At 38.0% G+C, this 14,544-nt stretch overlaps 1 protein-coding gene across 4 annotated transcripts in view; it reads left to right on the top strand.

The window, feature by feature from the left end:
* LOC129712973 (collagen alpha-1(XIII) chain-like) overlaps window positions 1-14,544 on the top strand; it is a 200,612-nt gene that overhangs the window by 114,722 nt on the left and 71,346 nt on the right. For all 4 annotated transcript variants that reach the window (XM_055661794.1, XM_055661796.1, XM_055661797.1 and 1 more), the window contains 6 exons: window positions 1-27; window positions 1,469-1,495; window positions 2,541-2,567; window positions 3,268-3,294; window positions 8,089-8,115; window positions 10,213-10,239. In XM_055661794.1, coding sequence (XP_055517769.1) covers window positions 1,493-1,495; window positions 2,541-2,567; window positions 3,268-3,294; window positions 8,089-8,115; window positions 10,213-10,239 — 111 coding nt within the window. In that variant the 5' untranslated portion in view covers window positions 1-27; window positions 1,469-1,492. The remainder of the gene's footprint in view (window positions 28-1,468; window positions 1,496-2,540; window positions 2,568-3,267; window positions 3,295-8,088; window positions 8,116-10,212; window positions 10,240-14,544) is intronic.

Here is a 14,544-nt window from a genome sequence, read left to right on the forward strand (position 1 = left end):
GGCCCTATAGGGTTGGATGGTAAATCTGTAAGTATTTCATTTTTCTATATATTGTTATAAGATTATGTAACATCATAAAAAAACATTCCGTACCAGCTTTTGTGCGTGTGCATGTGCCTCATGTTTATTCCTTTCCCTGCAACTCCACAACATATTGGATTACTTGGCCACATCAGAAGGTGTTAAGAGAGTGGTGTTGGTTTTAGACCAAATCAAATCAGGCAATAGCAAAAACAGTCTCCATCATTTTTAATCCTTCTCAGGCTATGTGCAAAGCTAGGATTTGTTGTCCATTGCTATTTGTCCCTGAGATCACGTGCAGCATCAGTCTGGTTCAATCCATGATCTGTATTGACAGATGCATTCATCTCCTGGGTTACTCTGTGAGATTTTATTTAATTCTGAGAAACTCTTAGACACCCTTAGCGCCAAACCTCATCTGGGCTACAAATAAATGGCTCCCGTCCCAAGGTTGAATTTCCATGTATAGGTATTGAACTAGCCAGGCTAACACATTCAAAGGGATGGTTAAATCTTCTGGCCAAATGGATCAGAAGATACTATGACCCCTCCTCAGGACTGAGGTATGGAGTGAGGACAGGGGGATATATTGCAATGGAAGTCCACAACTAAAGCCAATGATTAATTCAAAATGAAGACATGGTTGGGAATCCCTCCTGGTGAGCCCTGGACTGCTCAGTGCTTGGCAAGTGATCAGTCTTCAATGTGTTTTTATTATATAATACATTGAGACAAAACATTTCAGAATAATTTGAAACATTGAGAACCACAATATTAAATCTATTGCGCTTTTGCCTTCTTGTTCAATATCGCTTGCTTGTGGCATTTGATATCTGGCGATCTGGCTGGAGCCCATTTCCAAGCTTTAATGTGCTCACAATATGCTGTTGTTTTGATCTCAGTAGTACTGCAATATATTATCCACAACTACCCATTGTGTGAACATCTAACCTTTCAAGTTTGATACACAAATTGGCGGGATTGGAATTTCAAACATACATTGATATGAAGAAAAATCAGGCTAGCAGCTGATCTAACATCTTTGAACTTGGCTTTGGTTGTGAACTTTCATTTAAAGTTGAAATCCTCAGTCAATTCATTGCACTTAGAAACATTTGGCTACATTAGCTAAATGGGCAATTCTGCCTTTTCACGTTTTAATCAAAGGAATACTGTTCTTACAGACGTTTTTATTAAAGTGATTGTTGAATTGATGAATGAAACGTTTGATTATGTGCTCATGGTATATCATAGTAGAAGGCTCAAAGCAGTAAATGTCTGAGTAAAACAACGTAGCACATATGTGGACATGGGCTTGGGACATTCATTCCTATATTTTTCATCTGATTTCATAAGTTGGGGAGAGGGAGTTGGAAAATAAAAATAAATTTGCAATATTGTTTTTGTCCGTGTTGTGTTGTTTAATATTTTATTTTTGCTTTTTCAGGGAAAAGCTGGATCTAAAGGTGACATGGTAGGTATAACAAAAATCAAAGTAGCTTTCCTTTAAGAAGGTGCATGCAAAATGTTATCCATGTTCATTGAGCGTTGGACCAACAAAGGCAGCTTAAGTTATCTGTGTAGGAAGGAACTGCAGGTGCTGGTGTACACCGAAGATAGACAAAAAATGTTGGAGTAACTCAACGGAACAGGCAGCATTTCTGAAGAGAAGGAATGGGTGACCTTTCAGGGCAAGACCCTTCTTCAACTATTAGAGTCAAAGAGTCATTGAGTGATAGAGTGTGGAACCAGGCCCTTTGGACCAAAGTGTCCCTCATCTTCCTGTGCTCCAATGAATAGAGTCCCAGCCTCCTCAACCTCTCCCTATAGCCCAGACCCTCTGGCCCTGGCAGCATCCTTGTAAATCCTCTCTGTACCCTTTCCAGCTAATTGAATTGAATTTGAATTGAATCCTTTATTTGGTGGACTCTGTTAGGATTGTTTGATGTGCATTGTACACCCACTGCTGTTGAAGAAAACATATGCATACAAGTTGTTACATGAACATTTGAGTGCATGTGTAAACAATTAGATAATATGGGTTACATTTTGCTAACTGACATTTGTGATCTGGCTTCAAGTGTTGGAGACACAAATCAAAACTTAAGCCCCATAGGCAGTATGCAGTATGCAGCCACGGAATCTTTAGTTGCAGATCCAAAGTACAAACCAAAATCTCATATATTTATTTCCTAGCAAGTTGAATTTTATCAGCAGCATGAATGACTAATGCTTACCACTATCTGGCGAAATTGTGAAATAACTATTATCAGATATTTTTGGATATTATTTCCAACTTCTCTGAAGTTTCTGAAATGGGAGTCTGTGTCTTGCAATTTTTTACATGTAAATCTTTACATTCAGCATTTCCTACCATGTGATGTGATTATAAATACCTCTGCAAAATTTCATCACTTCTGCACTTTTGTTCAAGATTCGAAAAGCACCCTCTCATATTTTACAGGGAGTAAACTTTACGATTCACATTCAAGTTCTAACTTAATTTTATTTTTTTGCAGGGCTCACCTGGTCCAAAAGGTGAAAAGGTGAGCAAGTCTGCAATAATAAGAGATAATATCATCTATTTAAAATTTTAAGCCTTAGAGGTCCTGAGTAAACTGTCATATTTGTTTGAAGTAATAAAAGACAAAGGGTGCAGGAATAGGCCATTCGGCCCTTCGGGCCAGCACCGCCATTCACAGTGATCATGGCTGATCATCCACAATCAGTACCCCGTTCCTGCCTTCTCCCCATATCCCTTGACTCCGCTAATTTTAAGAGCTCTATCTAACTCTCTCTTGAAAGCATCCAGAGAATTGGCCTCCACAGTCTTCTGAGGCAGAGAATTCCACAGATTCACAACTCTCTGGGTGAAAAAACTAGAAAACGTGGTGTCCCCAAGCAACTTTGGCCAGAGATCGCTATTACATTAATAGGTACAAATAATCAAAAAGACTGATAGAATGCGAGGGAACACATCTACACGGAGAGGGCTAGGCGATGTGGAACTGTTCCATAGGCAACATTTGATGCTGCTAAATTACCAATTTAATATTTTTTGTCATTGATAACTGTGAGAATTATGATATCTTGGAAAAGGATAAATATAACAAATTACAATCACAGGTCAACCATGATCTCACTGAATGCAAATCAGTCCTGGGGGTGTAATGATCTCCATCTGTTCTTTGTTGCAATGTTTTTAAGCTCCCTAATATTATCACATTGTTTTGTTGCTTTCTAAAGGGATACATTGGTCTTAAAGGAGAAAAGGTAAGTTGCAATTCTGAATTTAACATATTGGAAGAATAAAGTTGTGAAGTTTAGAAATGCATTTATTAATTGGCTAAAATGATAGGTTCACATAGCAATGTTACAAAATTTTGAGATTTAAAAAATCAAGTCTGCAATTTATCCCATCAGATAAAGCATAACAGTAAGTTTAATTTGACACCTAATTCACTTTCATATCTCAAGTAATAAAAAAGTTATGGCCATTTTCATACTCGGAAATTAGCATCTTGTTCCCAATTGATTTTCTATGGACATAACAAAAAAGCTGTGATCGTGGACAGTCAAAAGCCCATAACCTTCTTAAAAATTAAGAGAACTGAATGAAATTTTCAGTTATCATAGATTGAAGCATTCTGAAACAAATATAAAATAATCTTACTTGGATGACCTGAAATTAAAGCATATAATTAGTTAGTTACCCAATTGTAGCTCATTTCAAACTTCAATCACTGGATCTAAACATCTATCCATTTCTTAATAAATGATTAACATTTTTAAATAGCCAAAGTGTCCAAATAATATTCACAAATAATTCACAATAAAACATGATTTTTAAATCTCATTTACATCAATTTATAGGCCAATGGAAGGAATTTAGTGTTCATTTGCTGTAAATTAAAGTCAATTTAAATCGGCTTTCTAGTGGGTTCCTGTGAACGCACTGGTTTAGAACGTTCACATTGCGCTGGATTTGTGCCCTCAAGTGCCCAGAAAAATACTGCGGGATATAAAGAGCCCAAAATGAGCTACTCGCTATAGAAAACTTTATACACAGGGTTATATACAAGCCCCATTTAATGTAAAAATAAGGTACATACCTTTAATTGTTTGCTTTATAAAACCCTGGGGCTGCGAGAGGTTGCGGAGTGAGAGAGTGATTTTTAAACTACTATAAATATTATACAAGGCCATAAAAACTAATAATACCTTTTGCGATGGGGTCTTTCAGCGATTTTCCATTAATGATTTACTAGGCTGAACATTTTCGATTGGAACAGCCTAGTAAAAATCGCGTTTTAAACCTGCCCCCTCTAAACAGCGCCAAAATCACGCACATGGGGCTGGGACAGATGCTCAGCCACGATTCAGGTAGGTTTTGTAACATACCTAGTTCACACGGACTGAGTCAAGAGTGTTTTATTGTCATATGTCCTGAAACGGAACAATGAAATTCTTACTTGCATCAGCACAAGAGATGTGTAAACATACAGTACTACTCTGTAAACACCTTAATGAACAGCAAAAAAATGGTTTATATATATTTTATCTAAACAAAGTAATTCAAATTATAAAGGAGTGTACAGGAACAAATAACATCACCAGCGCAACTAGTCCCATGTGTAGCAGTAATGAATGAGAGTGAGCTTGCAATGTAGAAAATGGCCACACATGTTTCCACATTAACCAGAGAGACAGTCACGCTGTTGTGCATATATTTTAAAGTTCCAGTCTATGCCTTTAAGTCACAGCTATTCATTCCAAACTAGATGCACTTTTATCTGCTGACATGTGTCATTTCTTCTGTGCTTGCAATAGCTGGTGTCTGCACTACAAATTGCACAGATTACAGCAACGTACCGTAAAATGAAAGCAAGTTAAAATTCACTCATTAAAAAAAGACCCAAAGTGCTGGAGTAATTCGGTGGGTAGAATGAATGGGTGGCATTTCGGGTCACCTATCCAGGTTCTCCAGAGATGCTGCCAGGCCGACTGAGTTACTCCAGTACTTTGTGTCATTTTTTGTAAACCAACATCGGCTGTTCGAGAAATCGCTGAATTTGTTCTTTAAAGTCACAAATTTTTGTTCCATTTTTGAGGTGCCCAAAAGTTTGATTTTCATTTCTGTACCCTTTGCAAGCCTTCTGCTTTGTAAAGCCAAACATTTACAACATTTAAGATGACTCTTTGAAAACTATTCCTTGAAGTGCTCAGGTTCAAGACTACCTTTAACAGTGCTGATATACTGAGCCATAAGCAGTGATCATTAATTGTGGCTTTGTATCATTGCATTATCCCCTCAAAGGACTGCTGGTCATTTTTGCTATTCTTCCAGTACATCCCGGGCGACACTGTGGCGCAGCGGTAGAGTTGCTCCCTTACAACGCTTACAGTACCAGAGACCCGGGTTTGATCCCAACAATGGGTGCTGTCTGTGCGGAGTTTGTACATTCTCCCCGTAACCCCGTGGGTGTTCTCCGAGATCTTCAGTTTCTTCCCACATCTTTGGTTTCCTCCCACACTCCAAAGACTTACAGGTTTGCAGGTTAATTGGCTAGGTACAAAATGTAAAATTGTCTCTAGTGTGTATAGGATAGTGCTAATGTGCAGGGATCGCTGGTTGGTGCAGACTCTGTGGGCCGAAGGGCCTGTTTCCACGCTGTTTCTCTAAACTAAACTAAAATAATTCCAATTTTAAAATAGTTTGTTCTTGAAATGTTCAGTTTATCAATGCATTGGAACAACAGGCAAAAAAGACCAGCATTTGGAATAACAAGGCTAGCACAATCAAATAAGTTGCTGAAGGGGAGAATTTGTATTTTGAAGCACATTTTTGATGAATTGCAGTTTTGTAGACAAATCCCAGTAACATCAGTGAGACAAATGGCCACTTCATCTGTTTTTGGTGATGTTTATTGTTGGATAACCAAAGGAAGGTAATCTGGTAACCAATGGAAAGAAGCAAGAAGTGCATTACAAGAGTTCCTTTAATAACCTTAGGACATCTCAAAACAGTCAATCAAGTATTTTTGAAGCATTTTGACGTTTATAGCAAGAGGAATTGTACACAAAATTAATCCCACCTCCTGAGGCCTAGCAATAGCTCATAGATGACTCCACTTTGTGGAACAGCTGCAATAAATAAACCTATAGTTTAATCAGATCTACAGGGTCTTAAATAGTTAGAGTGGTCATGGGAATGGTGTGGGCAGGATATTGGATGAAGTGTAACTTTGTGGATAAATTTACCAATCCCTACCCTGAAAATGTGGAGCAGGATTGATTGCATTTTATTCAAACATTACCTTCTCCTGGTTGATGAGATTATTCCTGGCCTTTGGCAACCATCATTACAAAATTATTGCCTGAACATATTTTAAGATCTGAAAGTCACAATTCTGATGCTGAAAGTCACATGATCTGAAAACAAATCACTTACACTGGCGGCAGCTTTTGAAGTGTGCAGTCTCTGACAACCAAGTTGAATATTTATTGGTGAATCTCAGGTAGCTAACTGGACGCTTTGAATGAATTAATCATCAAAGGTTTTACACTGGCATAATAGTATACAAGGACAAACTAACTGGTCTGGTTTCAGTGTGCATTGCAAGTTCATTGGATTACTTTTTCAAACTCCTTACTCCAGCTTTAATATTACCATTCAATCCTTTCAAATCTATTGTAATGAATGCATAATTATAGGGTTGGGACCGTTTAATCTTTCAGCCTAATTTGAACGTGTTGTATAGCTCCTGAGGGGACTGGTTTTGAGGGTTTTTTTTGTTTGTGTGTATTTAAAATGCTGACTCAGTGCTGCTGTTCGAACTAATACTATTTATTTTTGCTTCTTTTGTCGGAGGCCAGTTCAGCTGCCCAACAGATCAAATTTCTTTTAAACACGAGGAATAAAATAGTCAATTACTGCCCGCTAAGTTACTAGAAAGAAGACTGTGAGTGAAAGGTTTTATAAGAACAGGAACAGATGGGAAAAATGACACGAGGGGAGAATAAATGTTCTTCCAAGAACTACTGCTGGAGGATCAAAGGGAGTGGGAGAAAGTAGAGAAAGATGTGAGGTTAGTGTTAGGGGTTGCAGGAATCTTGGATTGATGGGAAGGGAGAAGGAAATGATCAACTGAATAGATTCCATGGCAAAGAATAACCCACTCATAATATTAAGAGAAGGTTTGCTTATGTATTTCTTCAGGTGGCACTGAATATAACACTTCCCTAAAGAAAAACAAAGGTGCCTTTTGCTGTGTTTCTGGATTTCAAGGACATTGACCTGCTTGGCATTTCTGTCCGCTACAAGCACAATTTACTCGATCGTCCACGGAAGATCCCTTTCCTCACAAACATGTTACCTTCCCTTTCAAAACTGTGCCGTAACATAATCAGGGCAGCCTCACACACGGCCTAAGCATTGTGCAGATTTACAGCACAACTCCAGTGCACACCCAGAACAGTAAGCAATGCTGTGTAGGGTTTTATTCACCAACGTCAGTCCACCAATCACCCAAAAGAAAGACCTGATAGAGTGAATGTGGAGAGGATGTTTCCACTAGTGGGATAGTCTAGGACCAGAGCCCATAGCCTCGGAATAAGAGGGTGTACCTTTAGAAAGGAGATGAGGAGGAATTTCTTTAGTCAGAGGCTGGTGAATCTGTGGAATTCATTGCATATACACCAGAGGCCAAGTCAATGGATATTTTTGAGACATTACATTTTTTTTGCTGGCATTAATATATATTTGCATGAGCTTCATTTTATTACTTGAAATATACTGAATATTACTTGAAGCTTTACTGAATATTACTTGAAGTTTTGCTGTTTGCCGTTGCTTATGATGAGATGTCTAACAGAGACACTCTAGGTCAATGTCAATATATACTCTTATTGTAAAGATAAAACAAGATATCATAAGATATGTATTTATGTTCTGAATTCTTATGTTCCATTCATTATAACCATCGTAATGCTGAGTTGAACTTTAAAGATGTCATTTTGATATAGTGAGGTGGTTTTGGATATGGCTCACTGTTTATGTTTGCATAGGGTCTACATGGTCCAAAAGGAGACAAGGTGAGAGCTCACAGTTTACAAATTTTACCAATGTTAAGTTAAAAGTTCCAATGTGTTAACTAATTGTTTGCAAAACTGGGAGAAGATATAAAACTAACTGAGAACATAAAGAAGAATGTAAAAACATTGGAGGGGGGTAGAGATAGGTGAACAGTAAATTATCAGCCAATGTTACATTAGTACATTAATAGATATTGAGAATGGGAGCTGCTTCCTTACAAAATTGTGATGTTCTTTGATAGTGTCCCATTGTTTAAGAATTGCCTTTGGTCAAACTCTCAGAGGAAGATTTTATGAATTTAAAGCATCACCAATGGCTCCATATGTAGAGCAGAATGTTATCCATTTGTCATTGCTATTCCGTTATGTAAGACCTCCAAACATGACGGTTATTAAAATATTGTCAAGTTCACTACAAAACTGAATGAGAAATCAAATCTACATGTTTTATACTTCAATGTCCATTTCAGTTGTCACTGTTGCTATTACAGTGGAATTTCCACAAAGGGGCAACATTGCAGAAGATGCCCTGGGCACATTGTAGGGCAATAGATATCAGGGAACAGAATGGTATCAATTTAGGGTTTCCAGTCATTCATGAGAAATTTCCGTGACTCTGGGATTAGAGCGAGCATCACATTGCAATGGATCAACCTCACTCTCACTCACCCCCACATTCTGAGAGCAGCCCCATTGTACACACAAATGCAGATGCATAAACACAGAAACCACCAGTTATTCTGCCTGTGACTTAAATGTTAATATTTCCTGGTGAGATAGTTGAAGAACTCACAAGCCGTGTATATCTAATTAGCAAACGTAACCATTTTTGTTTGCTAATTGAACATTTTTATACTTTGTGTTTCTTTTAGACTTCACGTTTCTTCAACTTTTGTCCCGATTTGCATCTGTGAAATTAAAAACTTATTTTCTTTAATGTAGCTATACCAACTATTTCCCTAGTTTCCTGTGGTATCGGTGTTACTGTACAAAGCCTATCTATGAGTCTTATCAATGGAATGGAATGGAAGACTTTATTGTCACATGTGACAAGACACAGTGAAATTCAAAGGTCTTTTATTGTCACGTGTACCAATTAAGATACAGTGATATGCAAATGTCTTTGCTTGTATACCCAATGTATGCAAATAGTGGCCACCTACGGCACTGACAAAGGCACAAAGCACGCCGGCTCCTCCTTTTGTTCTCTCCCCCCCCCCCCCCCCCCCATCACGGCGGTTCCCTCAAGCTTTCATCGACCGTCGACCACGGGTCAACCCGCATCATTTTGATGGAGGCTGCCATTGAAAATTAAAGCAGTGTTACAGGTCTCAAAGTGGAAATGGGTATCAGTGAGTGTTTGATGGCTGGCATACACTCGGTGGGCTGAAGGGCCTGCGACTGCACTGTATGTCTGTGATTTTCTAATTTTCACGTTCATTAAAATGTTCATATTTAACTCGATAAAGATGTGAAAGTGGATATAGTGGAGAGTGTTGAGAAAAAGTTAAAGTTTGCGTTTAGAAGATATTAATACCTGATTCTAGCATTATATATGAAGCAAAGGTAGCAAAGTGAATCAGTTGAGGTGAATGACCTATCCATAGGCCATAATGCTTTATAATATTTTATAACTTCTTTTCATTGCTATAGAGGTATAATGTAAATTATATTATGAAGTACTGACATTGCCATCCCATTGGGGCTTGTCCCATCAGGAATCGACATTCCCATCGGGCAAAAGGGATGGAAGTGTGAAAACGCACACCTCGAGATTCAGGGACACAGTTTCTTCCCAACTGTTATCAGACAACTGAACCATCCTGTCACAACTAGGGAGCAGTCCTGAACTACTATCCACCTCACTGAAGACTCTCAGACTATTTTTGATCGGACTTTACTGACTTTATCTTACACTAAACATTATTCAAGTTATTCCCTTTATCATGTATCTGTACACTGCGAATGGCTCGATTGTAATCATGTATTGTCTTTCCACTGACTGGTTAGCACACAACAAAAAATGTCACTGTTAATTGGTACACATAATAATAAACTAAATGCAAACTCAAATCTGATTATTCTGTCATTTCCTAGGGTCAACGTGGAGATTCAGCATTGACTGTAAGTAATATTTCTTGAAAAGTCTGTTTTCATAGCCATGTACGTAAAAGGTCATATAATGAGTTTATATATTCTCTAGCCAAGGGGAGGAATGCAAAGTTAGTCCTTAAATATGGCTATAATTTCAATTTTAACGGTTCAAGAATGTAATTAATGGTGTTTCATTCCATCCATTCCCTTTGATTTAAAGCTTTCTGAATTAACTTTCTCCATAATTCAGTTTGCCTCACTTTTATTATTGAAATACCAGTTTTACTGAAAACATTTACTGTGTTTTCTCACATTGCAATTATTTTCAATCTTAGTGAAAGCCGTTGGCGATCATTAAAATAATTAATTTGTTTCGTAAAATCAATCCAGAGCCCCCAAATACTGGTTACATTTTGATACGAGCATCCCTCTAGTGATCACATCTACAATATGGATCTCGAGAACACAGCCATCTCACACTGGTGTTGGCATGTCCATTTAATAAACCATTAAACAATCTGGTGCATGTTTCAACATGGTAACTACAACAGTCCCTGCTTTATACATCCGCTGATTTTCATTTTTTCTCAAATAATTAAATTGAATGTAATTATTCTCTGGGTAAAGACATTACAGTTGTGGTTTCTGCATGATCACTCTGATCCCTCATTCCCCACTGAATATAGAAACAAAATGCTGGAGTAACTCAGCGGGAACAGGCAGCATCCCTGGATAGAAGGAATGGATGACATTTCGCGTCGAGACCTTTCTTTAAGGTCTTCGACCCTAGTCTGAATAAGGGTCTCGTCCAGAAACGTCACCCACTCCTCCTATCCAGAGATGCTGCCTGTCCCGCTGAGTTACTCCAACATTTTGTGTCTATCTTCGGTGTATAACCAGCATCTGCAGTTCCATTCTACACATTCACTTCCTGAGACAGGTCTCTGGACAAATATTTACACGTGAAAACATGGTCACTCTTAGTTTAACATCAGATTGGGACATTTGAGGATAAAGCATTCTCATTTTCACAGTACACAGTGCACAATGGAAAATAATGACATTTTTGCAGGGTCAGGACTTATCAACATTCCATTTACAAATACAAGTAAAGAAATATTCAGATTTTCCTGTCTTGAATTAGATTTTCCTACAGCCCTGATATTGGCCATTGTTTTTCTTTTACTCCCTAACAACCTGTACTGTTATCCTGCCCTACCAATTTTTGCAAATTCCACATATACAGTTTGTTAAACCATGGTATAAAATAATGTGGGTCTGGGTATCTGATACAGAAACTGCCTGGTGGCTGTATACCACTTGGCTTCAATTTGTTTAATCCTCCTTATGGGAATTGATTAAAACTGAATCTCAAATCTAACTTAAAGTCCGGCAGCCATGTTCATCTGTGACAGAGGAGTCCCCATGTTCTCAGTCCCCTTTCCTAAACGGGCTTGACATAATAATTTCACTTTATTGGTGGCTGGTGAGGAATTAAACTATATGCTGCTTTGAGATTATAACTAAGACCTTAAAATGGAAGGGTGCGTAAACATTGGTCTCCAAACTACAATTACAAACTGAAAAGATTCCTTCGGGTTTTTAAATGAAATAGCACTACCAATCCTGTAACAATAATTAAAGGTTGAATTTTATCTTTTCCCATTGTTATTTGACTAATTGTTATTATTGGAAACCCCCTTATTTAGTATGACTGGTGATATTTGTATTCAATGTTCACCAAACATATTTATTTCTAGGTTTGTACTAAAGTGACAGATAAAAATATTATCAGAACTTATAAATGTTTATTATCTAAGCAATTTGGGATTTTATCTGTTGGAACCATGCCTCCAATATTCATAAATGAGCTGTTTATTGCTCATCTCAGCTTTTGTAGATGTAGCAAAATCAGCAGTCTTTTCGGAACGTTACATCATAGATTGTTTGATAGCCAAAATAATTGTATCACATCTCATGATCCTGTACAGACCTATTACCAGGACATCTAGAAAGTCGTCTAAATTAACCCCAGACTGCAAAATCCTGGCATGTCTGGCTGCTTTGATAACAAAGATTGTAGAACTTCTGTTCACAGGGGTAGATTGTTGTTTTTTTTTCAATCTCAAGGGAATTTAAATCAGTTAAAGTGGATTTGTTTAGCACACACTGTGGAATGGTTTAGTCATACTGTTGTTTTACAATGCCTTAGAATAGTGACCATTCAAGGCCATAATTCTGACTCATATTCCATAATTGATGCAGTGATGATGACTAGTACATTGAATATAGACATAAGGACCTAAAAATTCTGATTTACAAACAAAAATGGCACAAAGCGCTGGCGTAACTCAGCAGGTCAGCTCACATCTCTGGAGAGCATGGGTAGGTGATGTTTCAGGTCAAGACTTGAAATACTTATAGGGGAGCATGAGATAGGAAACAGAAGGAGTGAGCCACTCGCCATTTGTATCTGCTCAATAAGAATATTTAAACTTCTAGAGCACCACTTTCCCTCACTAGTCCCACATCATTTGATTCCTTTAATATCTAAAATCCCATAGATCTCTGACTTGAATATACAGTTCACACTGACTGATGCTCCATAGTCATCTCTGGTGGAGAATTTCAAAATGTCACGACCCACTGGGTGAAGACATTTCTTCTCTTCCCTCTCTTCAATGGCTAACCCCTTATTGTGAGAATGTGATCGCTGGCTCCAGTTACCAATGACTCTGCATCGACATTGCAAAGTTGCTGTACATTTCAATGAGGTCACCTCTCATCCTGCTAAACTCTTAGGAGTGAAGATCCAGTCTGTTTACTCTCACCTCAAAAACCCGCTCTCTCAAGAGTCGACCTGGTTTATAAAACCATATTTTAAACTTGCTGTTGCTCAATTGCATGGATCTTCAGAATTCATGTTCCAATATGTATAGTTATGTGGAATGGAACAGCAGTCAATTTCCTAGCAATCTCTTTTTGAGGGGGAGGGCCATATTTCTCATTGTGCTTTGACCATTAACATGGGTGGTTGGGTTTCTGAAGCATGCTTCCAAATAAATGATTTATGTAATGGTTGCATTTGGCAACATTTATGAATGTGTTGGCTCAATCACTCTCCAGGAACATCAAATTGCATCTCCCTTTCATGTCCTTTCCTGGTCCTCCCATGGAGGAGACCAATAATTCTTTAGCTATTGAGAGAAATCAAGGGATATAGATTTATATAGAAATAGAGAAGGAGAATGGTGTTGGAGAGAAAGATCTTACTGAATCCAAGCAGTCAGAATCTATCCTGTCACCCTCACAGTAACAATGCAATCTAAGAAATGCTGCATGAAGCTTTTTCTATTTTTTTGGAAATAACTTAAGCCCCTGTCCCACTGTACGAGGTAATTCACGAGTTCTCCTGAGTTTTCCCCTGATCAGAAAATGTCCGTAGCGTAGGAGTTTGTGAATGTCTTGTAGCGGCTCTTACGAGTAAAAAGTAAAAGATTCTTTTATCACGAGTATTTTTTTACTCGTGGACATTTTTTACAGTGATGAAAAAACGCCACGAGTTTACCGGATGTTCCGAGTACCTACCGTTAGCATTACCAGCTGCTACGAGACATCCACGAACTCCCTACGGACATTCTCCGAGTTCAAATCAGGAGAAAACTTGGGAGAACTCGTGAATCACCTCGTACAGTGGGACATGGGCTTTAGCAGTATTAAGTTTAGGAGTTTTTCTGTATTTTTTGTTTAAATGCCCAAACTTTGTCATTACAATAGGCGGTGGAGAGGCAATTGCTACTCTAGCACCATGGAGATAATAAACTCTCCCAAAGTTCCTTCCCGATCTGTGTCAAAATTCTAAACATTCCTTTGTGACGATCTTCCTTAAATTCCTCTCTGCTATCTATATTTTTCCTTCCTGTTTGAGTAAAGATATATTCTGTATTTTTGTTAAAACATTTTGATTGGCTTCATTTCGCATAATTAGGTTGAGCGATAGATTATGTGTTCTCTCAATATGATCTCTCAAGTTCATTATTTAGTGGCGATTATACTGTTTAAGTCAAAATGTCCCAGGAAATATTGTTCTGCAACAGTAATTGGTTTGCAAGAGTGGCTCTGCACTTCCCCTTGTGTTTGGTTCATTAATATGGATGGTATAGCAATGGAAGCATGCATCTGACTCCCTGATCTTTGTTTTGGGTAGGTTTGGCATATGGGTAGGACAACAAAATCTTTTTTTTTTTTTTTTAAGTCTTGGTCAATCACTTTCAAAGCTATTCATATTTGAAATCCTTCATTTTGCATTTCTACCCCTTTATAATGAAACCAGCC

The sequence above is a fragment of the Leucoraja erinacea genome, chromosome 34 (genome assembly GCF_028641065.1).
Source record: "Leucoraja erinacea ecotype New England chromosome 34, Leri_hhj_1, whole genome shotgun sequence".
NCBI classification, from domain to species: Eukaryota; Metazoa; Chordata; class Chondrichthyes; order Rajiformes; family Rajidae; genus Leucoraja; species Leucoraja erinaceus.